At 49.0% G+C, this 24,137-nt stretch overlaps 3 protein-coding genes across 3 annotated transcripts in view; all 3 read left to right on the plus strand.

Annotated features, from left to right (window-relative positions):
- The window catches only part of entpd2b (ectonucleoside triphosphate diphosphohydrolase 2b), a 40,898-nt gene extending 32,684 nt beyond the window's left edge, over positions 1-8,214 (plus strand). The window contains exons 2-9 of the mRNA XM_062478855.1: positions 3,037-3,154; positions 3,971-4,121; positions 4,555-4,714; positions 5,325-5,552; positions 5,912-6,184; positions 6,759-6,878; positions 7,118-7,252; positions 7,741-8,214. Of these exons, the coding sequence (XP_062334839.1) occupies positions 3,037-3,154; positions 3,971-4,121; positions 4,555-4,714; positions 5,325-5,552; positions 5,912-6,184; positions 6,759-6,878; positions 7,118-7,252; positions 7,741-7,962 (1,407 nt within the window). The 3' untranslated portion in view covers positions 7,963-8,214. The remainder of the gene's footprint in view (positions 1-3,036; positions 3,155-3,970; positions 4,122-4,554; positions 4,715-5,324; positions 5,553-5,911; positions 6,185-6,758; positions 6,879-7,117; positions 7,253-7,740) is intronic.
- A 44-nt stretch (positions 8,215-8,258) lies between these two features.
- Positions 8,259-9,893, plus strand: phpt1 (phosphohistidine phosphatase 1). The gene is made up of 3 exons (XM_062478944.1): positions 8,259-8,565; positions 8,777-8,904; positions 9,042-9,893. The coding sequence occupies exons 1-3, from the start codon at positions 8,400-8,402 to the stop codon at positions 9,132-9,134; spliced, it is 387 nt and encodes a 128-aa protein (XP_062334928.1). The 5' UTR covers positions 8,259-8,399; the 3' UTR covers positions 9,135-9,893.
- Positions 9,894-10,059: 166 nt separating this feature from the next.
- Positions 10,060-22,438, plus strand: mamdc4 (MAM domain containing 4). The gene is made up of 28 exons (XM_062478801.1): positions 10,060-10,125; positions 10,587-10,675; positions 10,940-11,101; positions 11,397-11,522; positions 11,727-11,963; positions 12,951-13,076; positions 13,220-13,375; positions 13,633-13,736; positions 13,835-13,990; positions 14,729-14,819; positions 14,922-15,035; positions 15,316-15,411; positions 15,580-15,717; positions 15,944-16,089; positions 16,344-16,452; positions 16,582-16,686; positions 16,836-16,970; positions 17,520-17,647; positions 18,071-18,284; positions 18,891-19,028; positions 19,209-19,330; positions 19,439-19,529; positions 19,695-19,844; positions 19,967-20,092; positions 20,270-20,394; positions 20,672-20,774; positions 21,249-21,433; positions 21,943-22,438. Exons 1-28 carry the CDS (start codon positions 10,067-10,069, stop codon positions 22,012-22,014), a joined length of 3,603 nt encoding a protein of 1,200 aa, XP_062334785.1. The 5' UTR covers positions 10,060-10,066; the 3' UTR covers positions 22,015-22,438.
- Positions 22,439-24,137: the final 1,699 nt, after the last annotated feature.

Below are 24,137 nucleotides of genomic sequence, written 5' to 3' on the forward strand. Positions count from 1 at the left end.
TTAACAGAGCCGACGGTGGTTGAGTTGTTGGGGCTGTCGTTGCTAGCTGTGACGTTGGTAATGCTGGCATTGGCACCACCACCTTCACTGGCGGTTAGGTTGTCGTTCTTGGCGTAGGCTGGGCTGGTGGTGAAGTTGGCAGGCACAAGGGCCTCCTCACTGAACTTGGCAGAACCGCCAGTTTTAACAGAGACATCCAGATCAGATTCAACTTGGTCAGTGTCAATATGATGCACTTGAGGAAAAAAGAGAAAGTGTTTTAAAAGGGCACAAAGGCAAAAAGCCTACAGCTGGACCAATAAGCACCAAGTCAGAACTCACCCAAATCGTCGTGCCAATTAGAGTTCTCCATTAATTTAGGCCCTTTTAGGGCCTTTATGGCATCATAATACTGCAGCACTAATGGGAAGGTACAGAGACAATGCATTTGTGCCACTGGTCATGACAGCTTTAAGGACTCATTTATCATGCTACTGTATGCTTTCTCACTGGCTTATTACCTTGAGGCAGAAGGAACTTGAAGACGTTTTAAAACCACTTACAGGCCAAAACTACATACTGATCGTTGAAGTAAAGATACGCAAATTTAACAAACATTACCGCTTCAAGTTTTAAGAACTGCAGTTAACAATTTGTCATTCTTAGCTAAATACTGTAGGTGGGTTCAAATCATGACTGCATACAATCCTAAAGTGACTGTCTTGGCGTCGGCCAATGCCCCTGCCTTTAACCATTACACGGTAACGAAATCGGATAAATTCAGTTTACCGTCTCGGATTCGCTGCACAGAGTTGTCCTCTTGATTGGCGTTTTCAATGGGGGAACACGAGCCTGAAAAAAAGTTTTGCCATCTGTCAAGCCCAGGAAGCTTAGTGACAAGACCCACTTTGAATAAAATAAAACACAAACCTTTGAGTACACAAACGGTCAACACAAATCTCAACACTCGTGCAGCTTCCATTTCCGCAGCCGTTGTCAAAACTCAACGATATCCCCTCATACCTTTTCGGAGTATTTTAAAGACCCCCATACACCTGTAGTTCATCAGAGGATAATGATCCGTCAAGTACCCACGTCAATGAATGTAATGCATTGCTCAATCAAATGTGAGGTGCGAATGATATCCCTCTTGACGAAGGAGAATTTAAAATGTATGATGGGTACACACCACAAGATAATCGGGCCGATTTCCCCCCTTCCGACAATCCTAGGTAATGTCCCGATTATCTTGATGGTTCTGCAGATTATTTTATCAGATTCTCCCTTGGTGGGAGGTGGGTTAAGAGTGACCGAACAGAAATCAGAAATCCCGATGTGAGGGGAATCCGTGTATCATTCGTTCTTTCATTTTTCAATTGATAAACCAAAAACCAAAAATTATTCGTTTTTCCGTTATTCAATTGAGAAACCAAAAACGAGAAACCAAAAACGATTGTTTTTCTTGTTATTCAATTGAGAAACCAAAATCAAAAAACCAAATCAAAAAACGGGGCACTGACCCAAAATTATCAATTGAAAAATGAAAGAACGAATACACGGATTTTTGTTGTTTTTGGTTTTTGTTTTATCAATTGAAAAACGAAAGAACGAATGATACACGGATTGAGGGGGGATCAAATCGGTTAAGTCAAGGATTTTTTTGTCCTCATGTTTTTGGTCTGTCACATTTTGAAAATGTTATAAATAAATACATCTTAAAAATCGTTTAGTGTGCACCCAGCATAAGACTATTAGCGCGTGGCTGTTCAGTCAAATTAGTTTAACACACGCGTGCGTCTTTGGAAAGATAATTTCAATGAGTAATTTCCAATTTACAATCAATTATAATTTTAAATATGTATTTTAAATTTTTAATGGGACAAAAAGTGGTGGATGGAAAACGTAGCCTAAGCAATATAAGATTGGCGGAGTATTTCTTTCTAAAGACAAAGCGATACGAATATTATTTTCTTTTTCTTTGTTTTTGCAAATGGTAAAGGGTCTATTGTGAGAGTCTCTCCTCTGCCTCCTTCCCTATGAACCGTTTCTGATTTCTTCCCGATTCGACATATCTGGGATTCACACATTCTTTACCCCACGATGTAGACATTAGCATAAACCCCCAGTAATGCCAGACAGCAGGGGAAGGAAGGACAGGGGAGACTATGTGTCTAGGAAATGCCGTAAATGGGTTTAGTTGTTTCTTGTGATGGTTTGCACCTCATATCTAACCTTCACCTATTTGATGTGTCACCTGGCTCACCTCTAACCCTGTATCCATCCTCTCTCCCTTCACCTCTAACCCAGTATCCATCATCTCTCCCTTCACCTCTAACCCTGTATCCATCATCTCTCCCTTCACCTCTAACCCTGTGTCCATCATATCTCCCTCCACCTCTAACCCAGTATCCATCCTCTCTCCCTTCACCTCTAACCCTGTGTCCATCATCTCTCCCTCCACCTCTAACCCTGTATCCATCCTCTCTCCCTTCACCTCTAACCCTGTGTCCATCATCTCTCCCTTCACCTCTAACCCTGTATCCATCATCTCTCCCTTCACCTCTAACCCTGTGTCCATCCTCTCTCCCTTCACCTCTAACCCTGTGTCCATCCTCTCTCCCTTCACCTCTAACCCTGTATCCATCATCTCTCCCTTCACCTCTAACCCTGTATCCATCATCTCTCCCTTCACCTCTAACCCAGTATCCATCATCTCTCCCTTCACCTCTAACCCAGTATCCATCATCTCTCCCTTCACCTCTAACCCAGTATCCATCCTCTCTCCCTTCACCTCTAACCCAGTATCCATCATCTCTCCCTTCACCTCTAACCCAGTATCCATCATCTCTCCCTTCACCTCTAACCCAGTATCCATCATCTCTCCCTTCACCTCTAACCCTGTGTCCATCCTCTCTCCCTCCACCTCTAACTCAGTATCCATCCTCTCTCCCTCCACCTCTAACCCTGTATCCATCCTCTCTCCCTCCACCTCTAACCCTGTATCCATCCTCTCTCCCTCCACCTCTAACCCTGTGCCCATCCTCTCTCCTTCCACAGTATGGGATAGTCCTTGATGCAGGCTCCTCCCACACTGCTGTGTACATCTACAAGTGGCCGTCAGACAAGCAGAACGGCACAGGTGTGGTCACTCGGCACACAGAGTGTCATGTCAGGGGTAAGTCCACAGAGGTAGAATGAGACTGTTCCAATGAAACAATGTCATATCACAGATACAGTGGTCAGGTTGTTTTTGTACTTTACTTAGATTCCAAAATATTTCTTACAAAGGTGAACTGTAAAAAGACTACATGCTTTTCCAAGACCAGCAAATACAAGTAGCTGGATTTTAAGACGTTTGCAGAGAAAGCCTTGAAAAAGTCATTCAGTTCAAGGCTCAAATGTGTTTAACGTGATGCCAAACCCCTGGCCCAGTAGCTAGTGCAAGGACAGAAAAAAATAACTTTCTGTCTCCCTCTTTTATCCAAGACGGTAATGGGCGGTACCAGCAGTGCTTGTACTGTAGGGCGAATATCTAGGATACACAAGAGGACAGAACAAGGAGTGTACTAATGGCTGCCTAGCAACCGTGGATCCCAGTAGGTCTGCAGTGACTAGCAGCAGTTTTATGTTGTTTACCAGTCTTGACTAGACGCCAAAGGAACATGTTGGTTACCCTCAGCATGTTAGCCTGATTCATCAACGTGAAGTATAAACTGTAACAACCTCTCACCTCTTCATGTAAATAGCTATGTAAAAAAAAAAGGTTTTCCAGGAGGCATAAAACTATTCTTGGAAAGCAAGCCTTCAAATGATCTCTCTCTCCCCCCCCCCCCCCCTCTCTCTCTCTCTCTCTCTCTCTCTCTCTCTCTCTCTCTCTCTCTCTACACTTGTCTATGGACAATTCAATCGAGGGTATGGCACCCTAGATTTGTTTAACAGAATATGGACTCTGACAGTGTGTTGTGTGCCACGTGACATATTTTCCCTCCAGGCGGGGGGATCTCAAGCTATGCAGGACAGAGGGGTGCGGCAGGACTCAGTCTGGAGGGGTGCCTAAACCAGGCGGTGCAGGACGTCCCCAAAAACAGACATGCCCTCACGCCTGTGTACCTCGGAGCAACAGCAGGCATGAGACTCCTGAAGTGAGACGGAAAAGTGTGCAGATGTACAAGAAAAGAGACCAGCGAGGGTGGAAGTGTGTGTGTGTGGTGGGTGTGTGTGTGTGGTGTATGTGTGTGTGTGTGTGTGTGAGTGTGTGTGTGTGGTGTGTGTGGTGTGTGTGTGTGTGGTGTGTGTGTGTGTGTGGTGTGTGTGTGTGTGTGTGTGTGTGTGTGTGTGTGCAGCATGCAGGTGAGGTTGCTATCTGTATCTGTGAGAACGGACCCAGGCTGACAAGCAACTATAGGTTGCCAAGCTCAGAGGGAACACCACCACTCCCTTTTAGGAGGAACGTGTGTCATGCAACCACACGTACTGTAGGCTACACCCAGTCAGTAGGATTCTGTCGTCCTGACATGATCGGACATTGTGATCTGTCGAATCAAACCGTTTCTCACACTGTGTTCTCTTTAACAGCATCTCCAGCCCTGGCCAATCGGAGCAGATTCTGCAAGAAGTGGGTCACAAGATTCAGTCCTATCCTTTTGATTATCGAGGAGCGGCCATATTGAGCGGTCGAGAGGAAGGGGCGTATGGTTGGGTCACTGTCAACTACCTTTTGGAGAATTTTATCAAGGTACTTTTTCCTCAGGTTTTTCTTGTTATGTCAGAACAACTCTATATGATTTTCACTGCCAAGTACAAGACGAATCATCAATTGGTCCACAGGGACCCTCTAGTGGCCTGTCACACTGTTAACACAGAGTCCTTTGAAGAGACACACCACACACACTGTTTAAACCTTTGCCATTGTAGTACAGCCTCGCTTTCACTGCTCTGTTTGTCCCTCTCTTGCCACTGTAGTATGGCTTTGGCCCCTGTAGTACATTTACATTTAGTAATTTAGCAGACGCTCTTATCTAGAGCGACTTACAGTAAGTACAGGGACATTCCCCCGAGGCAAGTAGGGTGAAGTGCCTTGCCCAAGGACACAACGTCAATTTCCACGGCCGGGAATCGAACCGGCAACCTTCTGATTAATAGCCCGATTCCCTAACCGCTCAGCAATCTGACTCCCTGTATGGCTTTAACCGCTGTTTGTCCCTCTCTGGCCCCTGTAGTGTGGTTTAACTGCACTGTTTGACCCTCTTTGGCCCCTGTAGTGTGGTTTAACTGCTCTGTTTGACCCTCTTTGGCCCCTGTAGTATGGTTTAACTGCTCTGTTTGACCCTCTTTGGCCCCTGTAGTATGGTTTTGTGGGCCGCTGGCTGAGCCCGGGCAGGGCCACGGTGGGAGCGCTGGATTTCGGGGGGGCCTCCACCCAGATCACGTTTGTGACGCAGGAAGAGCTGGAGGACAAGAGGGACTCGATGAGTCTGCGTCTGTACGGGCAGGAGTACTCTCTGTACACACACAGCTTCCTCTGCTACGGCCGCGACCAAGTGCTGACGAGAATACTGGCACACCTTTTCATGGTATTAGAATAGACTTTATTTGTTATTGTGCATTAGATACCAAACAAAATTTGCTATTGACCCGCCTGCTGAAACACTCCATCGAAAACATTAATGCTAGGTTGTTACGTTGTGACGTGTATAGGCTACATCGTTCTTGTGTAATAGAACTTGGCCCTTTTTATATTCAAGATTGTATTTGTCACATACATGATTATACGTGGTACAATATGCAGTGAAATGTGTGGTTGTACCTGCAACCACTTAAATAAAATAGAGTAAAAGGATTACTAAAAGAGACTGTATAAGAGTAGATAAATATACAATAAATATTTTTTTAGGAAATGATCGTTCTCTTTTTTCCGTTCTCTCTCTCTTAGTCTCAGGGTCACCCCAAGACAGTGGACCACCCCTGCTACCCGGAAGGCTATACTCTGACCCTGAGGCCGGAGACGATGTTCGACTCTCCCTGCACTGCAAACCAAAAGCCCAGTTCCTACAACCCCCAGAATGCATGGCTGTCTGTCAAAGGCACTGGCCATTATGAGCAATGCGTGGGTAATGTGTCGGAGATCTTCTCCTTCCACAGTTGCCCCTACTCCCAGTGCTCTTTTGATGAAGTCTTCCAGCCCAATGTCAGTGGCAGCTTCATGGTGAGAAGGGCATACACATTTACATTTAGTCATTTAGCAGACGCTCTTATCCAGAGTGACTTACAGTAAGTACAGGGACATTCCCCCGAGGCAAGTAGGGTGAAGTGCCTTGCCCAAGGACACAACGTTATTTTTGCACGGCCGGGAATCGAACTGGCAATCTTCAGATTGCTAGCCCGCTTCCCTAACCGCTCAGCCACCTGACTCCCCTACACAGAGAGAGGTTGACATCAAAACCGCCATTTTGAATGTTTGATCCCATTTAGCCATTTTATCATATCAGTGACATTGTATTTTATCATAGGTACATCGCAAGATGGATACACATTCTTTATGCCAATCCAATCTTTTCTAATCTTCTTTAGTCACTTTTTTATATCATAATACTCATTCATAAAATATAATATTGTATGCTAGGCTTATTCAATTTATTGATAATATTGTATAATGTACAATACATTGATCTAAAGATAACATTGTAGAATATACAGTATATTGATCTAAAGATAAAGTTGTATAATATATAGTATACTTAAAAAGGCACATGTGATTCGTTTCCTGAATTGGTCATCAGGCGTTCTCGGCCTTCTTCTACATCCACGTGTTCCTCCAACAAGCCACAGGGATCACCGTCTCCACACCTGACCAGCTGGAGCAGGCAGCCAGGGCTGTCTGCAACATGAGTTACAGCCAGGTCAGCTCTCACTGTCTGTGGCTGGGTCTGGAGATGGGGGGGGGGGGGGGGGGGGGGGGAGAGGGAGGGGGGGGGGGAGAAGTGGAGTGAGAGAGTGAGATGGTGAGGGAGTGAGAGAGTGAGAGAGAGTGAGAGAGTGAGAGTGAGGGGAATGATTTTCATGTAGAGCTCGATGTCTTCATTCTAATGATTGATGATCTAATGAAGTTATTTATAAAGACAGAATGGATCTGTTTCAGATGTTGGCCGTGGTTCCAGAGCAGGAGTCTCGCTTGCAGGACTACTGCGCTACCTCTGTGTTCACCCAGGTGCTCCTGCTGAGGGGATACGGGTTCGATGACCAGTCCTTCCGAGGTGTTTCCTTCCAGAAAGAGGTAAGGGAACCTTGACTTCAGAAACAAAGAACCGCTCGTGTGGACACTCTGAGTACACGTTTTACATTCACAGCCGTGTTCATTTTATGCTTTTATCCAAAGCGACATGCAAGTGCACAATAGTAAGTACGGCAAGGATCGAGTTCAAACAATATCACAATGGTTAGTGGTCACAGTGCAACAAAACCATCATCTACAACACAGCGTCATTCCGATTTACATTTAGTCATTTAGCAGACGCTCTTATCCAGAGCGACTTACAGTAAATACAGGGACATTCCCCCCGAGGCAAGTAGGGTGAAGTGCCTTGCCCAAGGACACAACGTCATTTGGCACAGCCGGGAATCGACCCGGTAACCTTCAGATTACTAGCCCGACTCCCTCACCGCTCAGCCACCTGACTCCCTCCCCGATGACTGCACAGCAACAACAACACAAACACAAGTACACAAAACTGAGATGTGTCGTCCCCTTGTGCCTTCCCCCAGGCAGGAGACACGTCGGTGGGCTGGGCCCTGGGCTACATGCTCAGCCTCAGCAGCCTGCTCCCAGAGGAGAGCGTGGGCCTCAGGAAGGCCCTGAGGCCCGGTGCCTGGGCAGGCATCATCTTCCTTCTGGCCCTCCTCCTGGCCGCGGCCCTGGTCTACGTCTTACTCCAAGTCTGCCGAGAGGAGAAGAAGAAGAACGGAAGCAGTAATGATGCCTTCTAGGAGTTACCCCCCCCCCCCCCCCCGACTGTCAGCAAGACACAGTCAAGAGACAATGGTTGCAGATTGTTGGAGGCAGTTCAACCCAGGACTTTAAGTAATGTGACTTACACGCCCACAGTGTTTTGATAATGGTTGTTTTCTCATCTGACTGCTAAACATGATTTCAACGTTGCTGATTTAATATAGCCTACATTGTATTTTGATTTATTAATTGTAGTTCGGTCACATCCAAATAAACTACAAGTCCCACTACTCCGTCTAGTATCCGGAAGTGTGTATCACTTAATCTGCACGGACTGCGTCTTGTCGACTACAGCTGGAAACGTTAGCCTCCTTTAAAGATTGCAAAAGCAAATTACCACTGAAATAGAGTTTTAGCGTTTTAGAATTGACAATAGTGCGATTAGTCCTGTCGCGATCTTACGTGGAACGGGAAAATGTGTACTCAAACGAGAGCTGCGGCACTTATGGCTAACATTCCCCAGGCAGAAATCGATCCGACTGGTGTGTTCAAGTATGTTCTCATTCGAGTCCACAGTAAAGAAGAGGGCGACGACTCTAGTGTAGATATTGTGCGCGGATTTGCCTGGGCCGAGTATCACGGTAAGAACAATTTAAGAAACCTAATGATTACGAAGTGCATTGACAACGGTAGTAAGCTAGCTAGCCAGCTGCCATTGATGGTTCTACGCTGCAATATTGCTGTTGGACCGCTGGGTGGAGCCCTTGTGCCATGATTGGAACACTGAAGCATACCAGAACTGAGAACTGAACATTTTCATATGGATGATTTTAAATTCCCTTTTTTTTGCAGCGGACATCTATGACAAAGTGTCAGCAGAGCTGGAAAAGTTAGGTCCTCTTGACTGTGAATGTGTTGGAGGAGGGAGGATAAAACATGATACACAGGCAAAGAAGATACATGTGTATGGCTATTCAATGGTAAGACAAAATCAACCTGATTATTGAACACACACACACACACACACAGGCTAGCATTTGCTTCACCGCATTCAACGGAATATTGTTGTTTTCCCTTTCAATGAACGGTCACCATTGTATACGCTTGTTCTGTTCAGGGTTTTGGGAGAGCGAACCATTCTGTGTCCACAGAAAAACTGAAGGTCCGCTACCCTGAATACGAGGTGACGTGGGACAATGAAGGATACTGACCCTCTCGACGAGCGTCTTGGATTTGACCTTTAACCAACACGCAGTATTGACAACTGATTGGACTTACATAGACTATGCATCCACAGTAACTTTGCAGACTGCCATTACACTTTTTTGGCGCATTTCATTCATTTCAGTATAACTGAAAAGTGGGCTTACATTGAAGATAAACTAATCAAAGTATTGGTTACATTGTTTTTGAAATGGATCAATGTTTGCAATTACGAACATGTTTCAGTAATGTCCTAGGAAATGTATATAGCACTATATCTTAAACGGAATGAGACCAGGCTAATCTCCGGTCATTTAGCGCTGTAACTTCCTTATCACTTTAAGCACCTCCGAATGCAGTGATACAAAGAATACAATTATTTTACCTCATCAGCCTTAAGTGCTCCCTCTATAAAACTTCAAGGTCACCATATCCGACACGAAACGGAAGAAGATCAACTGTATTTATCTGAAGGAGGCTGCTGAAGTCCTGTTGTGCAGTGCGGGTATCCGTTCAAGTAAACTCATTGACTTCACAACTATTTGCGTTGCTGTACCATATATCACAGAATTATGGCAATCTTGTATACACAAGAAAAAATACACAATATTGTAATAAGAATACACTCAAGACTCCCTCAATACAGATTTCCTCTGTATTTTTGGTACAGTGAATGCATGGATCCAAGTCAAAGAAAGAAAAAATGTCCCAAATAAATCAAGTGTTTGAACTTTGCCTTCATTCAAAATAAACATGTTGAACTATGTTTTGTGAACAAGAAAAATCCTGGTCATGTTTTACAGCTCTTCTATGATGTCAGATGTGTGCAGGTGGATGTAAAGTCCAGGTGTAATCTCTCAGCGGGAGAGGGAGGGGTGTCAGGGTTGTTAAGGGGACATGTGGCGTTCCTTCTCCACTTCTCTGAAGAGGTATAAGGAGATGGGCTCACTTCATGGAGTCTTAACTCTGCTTCTGCTGATGACCTTCCACAGTAAGAACTGCTTATTTTAACAGTTGACTTAACATATTTACATTACATTTACATTTTAGTCATTTAACAGACGCTCTTATCCAAAGCAACTTACAGTAAGTACAGGGACATTCCCCCGAGGCAAGTAGGGTGAAATGCCTTTCCCAAGGACACAACGTCATTTAAAAATGGCTTGAAAAACGTTCAGGGTCCCTAGATGAATGATTTCCGTCAGTTATTTTTGGCCGATGTTTAAAGTGGCTACTTTTTTTTCTACCTTTTTGCGGATGCAATCCTTTTATTAGGTTGAGAGACATTGCTCTCATCGCTAACCTGATTACTGCATGCTGTGGCCTTTGAGCCCATTGGCATTAGCTGCCTTGTAAACCTTTGATTGAATTCTGATAAGTGGAGAGTTTGTAAGGATGTTTGTAAATCTCAAGGTGTTTCTACGTGGTGTCAATATTTTGTCTGCTGTTTCATAGCTACTGGCTCTCAGAGAGACCCATGCCAGTCCCCAGAGGTGCAGTGTGACTTTGTGTGTGACTGCAATGACTGCAACGATGAACTAGACTGTGGTAAGACTACCCTTAGACACAAGCACTGCCACATGGTGCATCACTGGCACCCACCCACCAACCCACCCCCTCATTCCCATAAAATGAGGGATCGTGTACTTGTCTGGCAAGCTCAAAACGTTATCACTACCCACAAACCTAACAACAGAACAGGAACACAACCTTCCAAACACAGATCTCTCAGACTCAGGTCCTAAGAAAAACAAGCGCTCCATTTTTCCCACCCGGTGTGGGACTCTGACCTGAGTATTCCTGCGATCGCAGGCTACAGGGGGAGGGAGTTTGTGTGTGACTTCGAGGAGCCAGCGTGCTGTGGGTGGAAGGACCAGTCCCTGGAGGCAGGGTGCTCCTGGGAGAGGAGACAGAGGGGGGATGCACTCCCAGACAGTGGACCCTCCTCAGACTTTACGACCGGGACGGCCTCAGGTACAGTCTGCTGTCCTCCAACACTGGTTAGGTGTTTTACTCTCAGGAGGTGTGTGGTGGTGGGGGGGAATTGATTAAATGGATAGATAGATACATATGTAGATGCATAGATACAGAGATTGCTAGATACATATACATAGATAGATACATAGAAAGAAAAAGCGAGGGAGTGGTGTTGGAGTTGTAAAATCACTTTCAGGCATCGTGTAAAAACGGAACTCTTCGGGTTCTCTCGGGCAACTTTATGAGAAGACTTCAGTTGTGTTGTTTTCTCTCAAGCAACATTGTGTTTCAGGCTGGTTCATGGGCGTGACGTCGGTGCAGGCAGGTTCTCCTGCCACAGCGGTGCTGATGTCTCCCGTGATGAGGAAGTCCTCTCCCACATGTCGCCTTCATCTCAGATACTTCCTGTGGGACTCAGGTACCAGAACACTTGTACTTGTTATGGATGCGACGGTTCATCGTGAAACACCTTGATCATCTGTTGCTCACACACACACACACAGACAGACACACACACACACACACACGTGAAAACAAACCTGCTCCCCTGCAACAAAAAAAGCATGGAAAAAGCACCCCAAAATACAGAAAACAGAAATATGCTCCTCTCTGCCCCCTGCAGGCCACACAGGGCTTGGCGCCGCTCCACTGTGGGCCTCCCTGTGGCGAGAGGAGGCGGGGCAGGAGGCCGTGGTGTGGCGTCCGGAGGGGACCAGCGTGCGTGGCTGGAGGGAGGCCACCGTCTTCCTGGGCCGCGTCCCCTCCACCTTCCAGATCCGCCTCCACTCCCGTCGCGACGAGGGTCGCCGTGGAGACGTGGCCGTGGATCAGCTGGAGTTCCTGGATTGCGCCTTGCCACGTGAGACTCTTTCCCGGCTCCCTCTTTGTCTCTCTTTCCCTCACACGCTCATCCAACAAATGTAATGAGTGCTAAATGTAAAGACTGTTTCTGTCTTGAATCCCCTACCCTTACCCCCGCCCCAACCTTACCCCCCCCACCCTGACCCCACCCTGACCCCCTACCCTGACCCCACCCCCCCACCCTGACCACCCTACCCCCCCACCCCACCCTGCCCCCCCACCCTGCCCCCCCACCCTGACCCCCCACCCTGACCCCCTACCCTGACCCCACCCCCCCACCCTGACCCCACCCTGACCCCACCCTGACCCCCTACCCTGACCCCACCCCCCGACCCTGACCACCCTACCCCCCCACCCCACCCTGCCCCCCCACCCTGCCCTCCCACCCTGACCCCCACCCTGACCACCCTGCCCCCCCACCCCACCCTGCCCTCCCACCCTGACCCCCACCCCCCCACCCTGACCACCCTGCCCCCCCACCCCACCCTGCCCCCCCACCCTGCCCTCCCACCCTGACCCCCACCCTGACCACCCTGTCCCCCCACCCCACCCCACCCTGCCCCCCCACCCTTCCCTCCCACCCTGACCCCCACCCCCCCACCCTGACCACCCTGCCCCCCCACCCCACCCTGCCCCCCCACCCTGCCCTCCCACCCTGACCCCCACCCCCCCCCACCCTGCCCCCCCACCCCACCCTGCCCCCCCACCCTGCCCTCCCACCCTGACCCCCACCCTGACCACCCTGTCCCCCCACCCCACCCCACCCTGCCCCCCCACCCTGCCCTCCCACCCTGACCCCCACCCCCCCCCACCCTGCCCCCCCACCCCACCCTGCCCCCCCACCCTGCCCTCCCACCCTGACCCCCACCCTGACCACCCTGCCCCCCCAAACTATCCATCCTGACCCCCACCCTGACCACCCTGCCCCCCCAAACTATCCATCCTGACCCCCCCCCCGACCACCCCCACCCCACCCTGCCTACAGAGCCCCCCCAGGAGGAGTCCTGTGCAGCAGGAATGCTGCAGTGTAAGAACCTGGGCTGTGTTGCACAGCGTCAGGTGTGTGACGGCACCGACGACTGCGGGGACAGAACTGACGAGGAGAACTGCGGTGAGAGACCCAACAACCCTCCTCTGTGTCTCTGACTCTCTGTCTCTCTGACTCTCTGTCTCTCTGACTCTCTCACTCAGGCTCCCTGAGACTTGTAAAGTACCTTAAATCTGTGACCGAATGTCCTGTCTGTTTCTCTGTAGGTGGGTACTGGAGCTGTGACTTTGAGGAGGACCTTTGTGACTGGGACCTGAGGTCTTTGTCCCCTCTCAGATGGAAAAGGACCAATCAAATGAACATCTCCCTGTCCGACCCTCGTCAGGGCCCTGGGAGAGACCACTCCAACAACACTGCATCAGGTACCGTCAACATCAGAAACACCAGGCGCGGGGTCAGGTGGCTGAGCGGTTAGGGAGTCGGGCTCGTAATATGAAGGTTATCGGTTCGATTCCCAGCTGTGCAAAATGACGTTGTGTCCTTGGGCAAGGCACTTCACCCTACTTGCCTCGGGGGAATGTCCCTGTACTAATGACTAAATGTAAATGTAAACACCACCATCGTTCTCATCAATATCAGCATTATCATCGTGTGTCCCACATCTTTCACATCCTCGCAGGTCATTTCCTGTACGTCACCGCGCCTGAGACGGGGCTCAAAGCTGATTGGGCCGCCTTTCAAACCCCGTTCCTGGATCCGACCAATAGCACACATCCGTGTAAGGTATGCCCTCTGCTTGCTCCTGACTGGCTGGAACTTGGAAACACTGAATGAGTCTAGTCAGATTTTTAGACAGTCTTGTCTGTTTTTGAAACATCCAGGTGGTGATGTACACCCACCAGTTTGGGCCGCGGGCCGGGGGCCTGTCTGCGCTGGTGGCTGACCGGGAGATCTACCCGGTGTGGGAGAGAGGGGGCGCGCTGGGGGACCTGTGGGTGAAGGGAGAGCTGGAGGTCGTCACCAATATGACCTTCAAGGTGGGTGGAGCGCAGTGGGCTGTCCAGACACAAACCCTAACTCAGGCGAAAGCACTTTTTGAGGTTGTTTAACTGCATGCTCTTATGGTTCTTCCCTTTGGCACTTATTTCGTTTTTCACAATGTATGCTTCCTGTTTTGGCTGCCCGCATTGTTTGTGGCTATCTCGTTGTTATGATCAGTGACCTATGCACTTTTGTAAAGCTCTCTCTTGGAAGTCGCTTTGGATAAAAGCGTCTGCTAAATGAATAAATGTAAATGTAAGTACTGACTGCTCCACCCTGCTACTGGAGAGGAATCCTCCCCGAGGATTCCATCCTCAACTAACCCAGGTTCAACTAACCCAGGTTCAACTAACCCAGGTTCAACTAACCCAGGTTCAACTAACCCAGGTTCAACTAACCCAGGTTCAACTAACCCAGGTTCAACTAACCCGGGTTCAACTAACCCGGGTTCAACTAACCCAGGTTCAACTAACCCAGGTTCAACTAACCCAGGTTCAACTATCCCAGGTTCAACTAACCCAGGTTCAACTAACCCGGGTTCAACTAACCCAGGTTCAACTAACCCGGGTTAGGGATGGCCTATGTTAGAGAGAACAGGGTTAGGCCCTGTGCTACGATGTGTCAGTTGAGAAATCTCCCTCTCTCTTACTTTCCATCTCTCTCTCTCTCTCTCTCTCTCTCTCTCTCCCTGTTTCCTCTCCTTACTTCTCTCTTTCTCCCTCACCCTTTCACAGATTCTCTTTGTTGCTGCCATCAGGGACGAGGAATATGGAGGGATCGCCGTGGACAGCATCACCATGTCCCCGGGATGTCAAATCTCTAAAGGTTTTTCTCTCAAGCACAAGAACAAGCACAACACACTTTTAAAAATACAAAGGTCGCCCACCCATTCCATGTCAGGCTTAAAATCGTTCTTGCCTCTTTTAGGAAATAACACAGCGATAAGGTTTCCCAAACCACCCCCACATCCCTGCACAGAGAGTGACCAGATCTGTGACTTTCATGTTGACTGTCCAGGGGCACAGGATGAGGCCAAGTGTGGTAAGATTGTGTTTAACACTGTGTTTCTGTGTTTAACACAGTGATTAAGACTGTGTTTAACACTGTGTTTCTGTGTTTAACACTGTGTTTCTGTGTTTAACACTGTGATTAAGACTGTGTTTAACACTGTGTTTCTGTGTTTAACACTGTTTCTGTGTTTAACACTGTGTTTCTGTATTTTAAGACAGTGTTTCGTTGTGTAGGATTGTGTTTCCGTGTTTCATTGTTTTGGAACATAGCACCCTACTGAACATGAACATGCAGTCTGTTCTTCCTGTAGGTGATTTCTCCTATGAGGGGGGTAGTTCTGGCTGGACTGACAACAGCATTGGTGGACAGGGCTGGCAGCTGAAGATGTACAATGCTACCACCAAAGGTAACATGAACCAGGGCACTGACCCGTCGATCTGGGCGGGTCAGTGACCTGGGTGACTGGCCTGTGTAGCTACATTATAGTACCTGTTATCTGGACTCATTCAGAATCAGAATCATTCTCTGTTTCATCTCTCCATTGACGTCTCTCCCTCGGTTCTTCTCTCCACAGACCAGTATCTGTGTGTGGCCCAGGCCCCGGGCCAGCAGCTGAGTGAAGCCCAGACACGGACTCCTCTCCTGGGGCCCTCGGGGCCCGCCTGCACCCTCAGCTTCTCCTTCTCCCTCACCGGGCCGCCCGTCCACATAGGTGACAAGTCTTCCAGGGGCCACGCTCATCATCTCAGTCCTCCATCTTTCTTTCTTTCTCTTTCTTTCTCTCTGTTTTATCTCCCTCTCTTTCTGAGTCTCTCTCTCTCTCTGTCATCAACTGTAGTCCAGTGGTCGATTTAATTTCCAATCCTTCAAAACGACCTAATCACGTCCTCTAATTTGCCCCCCCCCCCCCCCCGTGTCCCCTTGCCCCTCCCCCCCAGGTGAGCTGTCCGTCAGGGTGATTGACAGCCTGCTGGGGGAGGGGCCCAGGCTGTGGGAGTACGCTGGGAAGACAGGGTCGGAGGACGAGGAGGGGGCGTGGCTGAAGGAGGAGATACACCTGGGGGTCTGGGATCACCGCTTCCAGGTACGCTGAGCTCCTCTGGAAAACCTTGTCGTAGTAAATAAGAGATTATTCTAGTAGATAATTTGACCGCAGATCAACGGCGGGTTCAAATCCACCCCCCTCCCTGTAAGTAGCTGTGGATAAAAGTGTCTGGGATTTGAACCTGTGACCTGTTGAACCGCGGTCAAATGCTCAGCTGTACCCAACCCTATGTTGTGTTTACTACTGATGTCAGTCTGCACTGGAACATTCTAGTCTCTTGCTCACTGGTCTAGTTGGAGTTCCTGGCCCGTTCGAAGGTGCTCGGCCCGGACGTTCAGATAGCTGTGAAAGATGTCCGCTTTGTCAACTGTCACCCTGACTACTTCCAGTCCTCATCCACGGGTACGACGGGAATTCATATCATCTCCAAAGATACGTTTGTTTGTGTTTATTGTAACGATCGTTCGCTCACGTCTCCTCTCTGTTGCCATAGTGAGTGTTGATCGTGTTGACTTTGTTGTGTTTGGACAGAGCTGTCGTGTAATTTTGATGAGGGACTGTGCGACTGGTACCAGGATCACACAGACAACTTTGACTGGACGGTTCGGTCAGGGATGGATCACTCTACTGGCATTGGTGCTGGACCAAAACTCATTCTCCTACAACAACAAAAAACTATCGATCCAGACTTTGAATTCAGATCGACCTTCATTGATAGAGAACGTTGCTATCTGATAACAAATAACCTTTTTTTCTCTCTCTCCCCCCCCTCTCCCCTCCCCCAGGTAAAAGCTTGGTTGTAGATATGTGGAGTCCCTCTCTACGAGGTTTGTCTGGTCGGCTGGTTTCTTTCCCTCAGCCACGAAACTCCCAGGAACACTGCCTCTACTTCTACTACAGACTCTATGGACCGGACACAGGTGAGGCTCTGGAGCCAGGTGGGAGCCAAAGAATGTTCTCCACTTTTGTGTTACAATACACTCTCTATCCTGTGAGCCCCGGGGCGCCCTGACCCTGTGTTCACCCTGACCCCATGCTCCCCCTGACCCCGTGTTCCCCCTGACCCCGTGTTCCCCCTGACCCCGTGTTCCCCCTGACCCCGTGTTCACCCTGACCCCGTGTTCCCCCTGACCCCGTGTTCCCCCTGACCCCGTGTTCCCCCTGACCCCGTGTTCCCCCTGACCCCGTGTTCACCCGGACCCCGTGTTCCCCCTGACCCCGTGTTCCCCCTGACCCCCAGAACCCGTGTTCCCCCTGAACCCGTGTTCCCCCTGACCCCGTGTTCCCCCTGACCCCGTGTTCCCCCTGACCCCCAGAACCCGTGTTCCCCCTGACCCCGTGTTCCCCCTGAACCCGTGTTCCCCCTGACCCCGTGTTCCCCCTGACCCCCAGAACCCGTGTTCCCCCTGACCCCGTGTTCCCCCTGACCCTTTGTTCCCCCTGACCCCTTTATCTCATGCTGACCCCAGGTGAGCTGAACGTGAAGCTACATGATGCTTACGGCTACGAGGTTCTGCTGTGGAGCAGAGGCGGTCCCCATGGTAACATGTGGCACGAGGGCCACTGCCCAGTTGCCCAGCAACTAACTTCCTTCCAGGTACACAATAGAGAATAAAATACCTTTATGATAATGTAATGATGACAACATAACTTATGCTTTGACTAAAATTTTATTTCACTATCTGACTTTCTCGTCTTATTTGTCTTCTGTCAAACTGTACCATGTGAGCTGTTGTATGTCGTATTTGCAAATACAAAATTTAAATATATTTTAAAAAAAAATTATGACGACAGAATTGTGGGTAGAATAAACAGGTGATAAACCAAACAGACAGCTAGTGCATCATGAATGTAAATTTACTATTATTGTCACTAAGACAATAAACGTTCTGTCATTGCTCTCACTGCCTGTCCTCTGGCTGTCTTACACATTTACTCATATATACACATCACATTCATGTATACCCCACACACAAACTACACACTGACCATACACACCCTACACACAACACAAACACAGCTGGTGTTCGAGGCAGTGCGCTCAGGATTCGACGGGCAGGTGGCGTTAGACGATGTGGTGTTTTACGAGCATCCATGCTCCATGCCCAGGGCCTGCTCCTTCGAGGGCCGGCCGTGCGGCTTCACCAGCTACGGCCCCGCCAGCTGGCGCCTCCAGAGCGGATTCTCCAACAGCACCGGGCCCAAAACAGACCACACGCTGGAGACACAGATGGGTGAGAGAGAGAGACCGAGAGAGACCTAGAGAGACCGAGAGAGACAGAGAGAGACCGAAAGAGCGAGAGAGAGAGAGACCGAGAGACCGAGAGAGACCGAGAGAGACTGAACAAGAGACATAGAGAGAGAGACCGAGAGACCGAGAGAGACTGAAAGAGAGAGAGAGAGAGAGAGAGAGAGAGAGAGAGAGAGAGAGAGAGAGAGAGAGAGAGAGAGAGAGACCGAGAGAGACCAAGAGAGACGTAGAGAGAGAGACGTAGAGAGACCGAGAGAAACTGAGAGAGAGACCGAGAGAGACGGAGAGAGAGACAGAGAGAGAGAGAGACCAAGAGAGAGAGAGAGCGAGTAGGAGAGAAAGGGAGGTGAAGTGACATAATTTGACAGGTCTGTGTGTACCTGTGTGTTGCTAACCCTCAGGGTACTACATGAAGGTCTGTGTGTACCTGTGTGTTGCTAACCCTCAGGGTACTACATGAAGGTCTGTGTGTACCTGTGTGTTGCTAACCCTCAGGGTACTACATGAAGGTCTGTGTGTACCTGTGTGTTGCTAACCCTCAGGGTACTACATGAAGGTCTGTGTGTACCTGTGTGTTGCTAACCCTCAGGGTACTACGTGATGGCAGACAGTGATGCAGAGGTCCTCCCACAAGGGGCTGTGTCCACCCTGAGCTCCCCCCTGAGCTGGGCCAGTTACAACCCCAAGTGTGTCAACTTCTGGTATCACATGGGAGGAAAGAACCCAGGTGAGCCAACCTCACACACACACACGTGCGTGCACACACACACACACACACACACTCATCCAGAGCATGCACCCAACCCAGAGAATTCATCCAAACCCGAGAAGGTTTCTTTCCAGTACCAGAGGGCTGTGTGTCCGTGCAGTATCTGCATGCTGACACAGAATGTGCGTCCCTCTGTAGGGTCGTTCTCCGTGTACGTGAAGCCAGTGAAGGGAGAGAGAGTGAAGATCTTTTCCAACATCGTGAGCCAGGGAGGCGTCTGGCGTCACGGCAACGGCAACATCAGCGCTTCTGACTGGCAGGTAGGAGGAGTCATGTGACGTGTCGTGCAGGTCCGTTTCCGTGGCGTCCCTCGTGTGTGTGTGACGTTGGCGTGGTAACGATGGAGCGGTTTGTTCTGTGCGTTTCAGCTGGAGTTCGAGGTGGAAGGAGCAGGAGGGACACAAAGCCATGTGGCCCTGGATGACGTCATCCTGTCGAACCACCCCTGCCACTCACAAGGTCGGGTGTGTCCAACGCGTATGATACATTCATGAACGTTTATGACCAGGCACAGAGAGAGATGTGATGAGAGGATGTACTCCTACAGCCTGCTGTATTCCGGAATTTTATTATGGATTCTGGGTTCCATTGTAGTTTGAGTGTTCTGGTGTTGGGCTCCCCCAGGTGGTAAGTGTGACCTGGAGCGAGATCTGTGTGGCTGGACCAACACCCAGAACACCACGCTGGACAAGCTGGACTGGGAGCTCACCAGTGCTGAGGCAGAGTCCCACTACCCCACCCCTCCCTGGGACCACACGCTGGGGAATAAGAGAGGCAAGGCTGTGTGTGTGTGTGTACACGTTCACTGTATGTGTGTGGTTGTGTGTGTGTGTCCTTGCTTAATGTGTGTGTGTCTGACACTGCATTGAAACTCTCTCCTCACATCTGTTTCGCAGGCCACTTCCTGTTCCTTCCCAGCAGCACCAGGGACACAGCCAATCACAACGCTCAGCTGCTGAGTCCACACCTGCCCACCACCAAAGGCACCTGCCTGCACTTCTGGGCTCACAAGCCCTCCTCCGGTCAGCCCCCCCCCCCCCCCCCCCCCTCCCTCCCCCTCCTCCATGTAGTCTACTGAGGTGCAGGGAACACTGATGCCAGTGATATTGATGCATGCCTCAAGTCTGTGGTTGACTGGGTGCAGTGTGTGTGTGTGTGTGTGTGTGTGTGTGTGTGTGTGTGTGTGTGTGTGTGTGTAGGTGACAGTTATCTGAAGGTGTTGAGGTTGTCCGGTGGCCAGGCACAGCAGCTGCTGGAGGTCAGGGAAGTGACCTCTGTGTGGAAACGCTTCGACATCAACATCACCTCTGCTGAGGAGTACCAGGTCAGACGCCTCTCTCTCTCTCTCCTTCTCTCTCTCCTTCCTTCTCTCTCTCTCTCTCTCTCTCTGTCTCTCGCTCTACTACAGCGTTGGCCGTTGGCTTTGGAATAGTGCAAGTTTCAATGGTAACGGCTGTGTGTGCTTGTGTGTGTCTGTGTTTTTACTTCTGTGCACGTGCATGTACGTGTCTGAAAATGTGTGTGTGTCTGAGTTGGTATGCGTGTGTTTTTCTCTTTGTGTGTGTGTGTGTATCTTTCTGTGTGTGTGTGTGTGTTCACAGATCGTGTTTGAGGGATTCAAAGGCACATCAGGAGTGTTTGCTCTGGATGACATCCAGTACACTGTAGGATTCAACTGTGCAGGCACAGCCACCGACCCACTGCGTGAGTCCCATGAAACACTTCTGATACATTTACACACTTCTGTCTGTTACTGTCTTCTTTAAAGCTCATAACGTGAATTTGTGAACATCCCTGCACAAACTGTACGGTCCTTCATTTGAGTCATATTGCACACATTTTATAGTATTTCTTTGTTAGAATTGTATTGTGTCTCCTTCTATTTTGCATTATGCCTTTTTTACCAAAGCAAATTCTACTAGCAAATTCCTCGTGTGTGTGTGTAAACTTCCTTGGCAATAAACCGGATTCAGATTCGGAATCTCTGGAATCCCTACTTCAAAGTGGACAGCCAACCCTCTGTCTGATCGCCTGTGATGTCACACTCCCTCTGTGATGTAACACTCCCTCTGTGATGTAACACTCCCTCTGTGATGTCACACTCCCTTTGTGATGTAACACTCCCTCTGTGATGTCACACTCCCTCTGTGATGTCACACTCCCTCTCGTCCCACACAGCCACACACCCACCAGACAATGCAGGCGGCATTGCGGCCTCCGTCATTGTGCTCCTGCTGCTGGTCGCCACCCTGGCTGGGGTGTTGTGCTACTTCCTGCGTGCGAAGAAGAGAGCGGGAAGTGCTTCTCAAGCTTCCTGTTCTGACCAGGGCTTCAGCAATTACTTGTATGATCAAAGTCTCACAGTGAGTTACCCCGTACCTCTCCCTCTCTCCCCCCCCTCTCTCTCTCTCTATCTCTCTCTCTTTCTGTATTTCCACCTCTCTCTCGCTCTCTCTCTCGCTCTCACCCCCCTCTCGCTCTCGCTCTCTCTCTCCTCCCCTCTCTCGCTCCCCCTCTCTCGCTCTCTCCTCCCCTCTCTCGGTCTCTCCTCCTCTCTCTCAATTTCTACAATAAATATGCTTGTTATAAGTATTCAACATGTCTGATATACTCGCTATGTCTTTAGCAGGACCGTGTGTGTGCACCTGCCCCTCTGGCACAGCAGGCTTTGATGTGTTCTTTGCTGAAAAGACCTTGAACTGAATTTATTTTCTCTTCTTTTCTATAATGTTTTATTCATAAATGTTACGGAGTATTATTCTGCTTCCAGTACAGGCCTGTATATACTCCGGTCATGTGACACACATCTTCTGGTCATGTGACACATATCTTCCGGTCATGTGACTGTGTCTCTGTGTGTCTGACTTCGCAGGACCCAACAGGTGGGACCAGGGCCGGCTCCGGAATATTTTCAGTGGAGGGGCACAGGGGGCAGCAGCCGTGAATTGGGGGGGCATCCAATTAAGTAAAGAATCTTTAATTTCACGTCTCCTTTTCATTGTTTAATGTTCCCCGTAAACCATATAAAGCACACCGTATAATTTTGTTAATTTCTTTTTTCAACAGACTCACTACCTAATGTTTTGTACTTAGCTAACGTTAGGTTACGTATAACTTAACGTCACTTCATCTCTTCTAGAATACCAAAGCACTATGATGAGAAAAATCAATGAAGGCTTATTCAAGTCATACGAAAGTACACAAAAACTTCCAGGAGACACTTCACAGAGTTGGAATTGTCACGTCTATTTTGGTTATTCGCTAACTAGCGTCATGAAATGAGTTTGTGGCTAGCTAACTTAGCCTGACATGGCTTAGCAGTTACATTAAGATAGCAATTTAAGTCGACATAAAATCCTAATTGTCTTGCATTACGCAGTGCTGCGACCCCAGCCAGTAGGAGAGCACACAGCAGCCCCAGACACACTGCTGCAGCTCTGGAGAGACTCCTCTCTGGACCCCCAGCACCTGGACACAGTGGGGACAGTTATGATCTGTGTGTCTGTGTGTGCGTGTGTGTGTATTATGTTAAAGAAAGAAAGAAAAAGAGAAAGATAGAACAAGAGGTATTGTGCGGGATGCAGTGATGTCTGTCTTTGTGCGTGTGTGTTTGGTGTGTGTTATGTGAAAAAAAGAAAGAAAGAAAGAAAGAGAAGACAGTACAAGAGGTATTGAACGGTAAGCATTGATGTCCGCCTTTGTGTGTGTGTGTTTTTGCACGGGCGTGCCCGTGTGTGTGTGGTGTGTTTAACCTGAGAGCTGATCGCCTGCTGTGTTCTCTGGTGTAGGGTCCTTAGCCTCTGAGCAGGGATCGTGACCTCTGAGGGTGTCATCACTAACGTAGATGTCCACCATCCTCTCCTCCATCTCCCCCCTGTCTGACATCACCTTCTGGGTCATGTCTGCATTAGCAGACATGTCCTTTAACTTCACCTTCTGGGTCATGTCTGGTGTAGTGTAGATGTCCTCTGACTTCACCTTCTGGGTCATGTCTGGTGTAGCGTAGATGTCCTTTAACTTCACCTTCTGGGTCATGTCTGGTGTAGCGTAGATGTCCTTTAGCTTCACCTTCTGGGTCATGTCTGGTGTAGCGTAGATGTCCTTTAGCTTCACCTTCTGGGTCATGTCTGGTGTAGCGTAGATGTCCTCCGCCATGTTGGCTCTCCTTCCAGGGCTCCCTGACTGCACCGACACACTAACCCTTCGAACCCCGTAACACCTACAGCTTCAGAGTGATGGCTCTAGGTCCGTCGTCTCAGACTGGCTCGTCTCTGCTGTCGTCGTGCGCTTGTGAGGAAGCTGGTGGGAAGAGCAGTTCTAAACGCAGAACGTCTTGCCTCACTTCTAATCTCACGTCTTACCTCACGTCTAGCGCCGTGAAAAGAGGAAGATGAGGGTAGACACTATAAGTAGCTCTCTTGTTCTATAGCCTTCCAACCTCTGTGATCCTCCACATGTCTACAGTATACCCACAGTTAGTGTTGTTATATGTTAGTATATATGCAGTTAGTAAGTCTATAGCATAACTGCAGTGCTGTTGTGTTCACACCTGTGCTGTACATCCATGCATGCAGAACCTTACATAATGTCTGTATGTTGGCTAAAGTGTGAACAAGTGTTAACAGTGCAAATCTGGGTTGTAGCTTCCTCAGATAACTTTCCTGGCAACTTTTCTTGGCGTAAGCAAATAAATGGGGTGCTAGTTTACCCATTTCGGATTGGTTTCAAAATTAGCAAGAATCAGGAAAAAAATTCTATGAAAAATCTAGTAGCATGAGCCAGGTTCAAGAATCTAACACATTTTTTTGGGGGGAGATAGTTTTGGAAATGTTGACTGGAGTTAATAGAATAAAAACGACCGGACAAGCCGGGTACATAATCGGAAATGCAATACCACCTACATCCACCGGGGGTGTTGCCTCAAGCCGCACTGAGCACTTTTCATAGAAATGAATGGGGACGCCATCTTGAAAGAGCAGGCTTGCTGTATCTACTGAGTCTATGGTACACGCATCGTAGGACAGCAGAGCAACGCTTCCACCTAGAGGTGGCTCTGCGTAGCACGCA

Source organism: Osmerus eperlanus, chromosome 14 (genome assembly GCF_963692335.1).
Source record: "Osmerus eperlanus chromosome 14, fOsmEpe2.1, whole genome shotgun sequence".
Lineage (NCBI taxonomy): Eukaryota > Metazoa > Chordata > Actinopteri > Osmeriformes > Osmeridae > Osmerus > Osmerus eperlanus.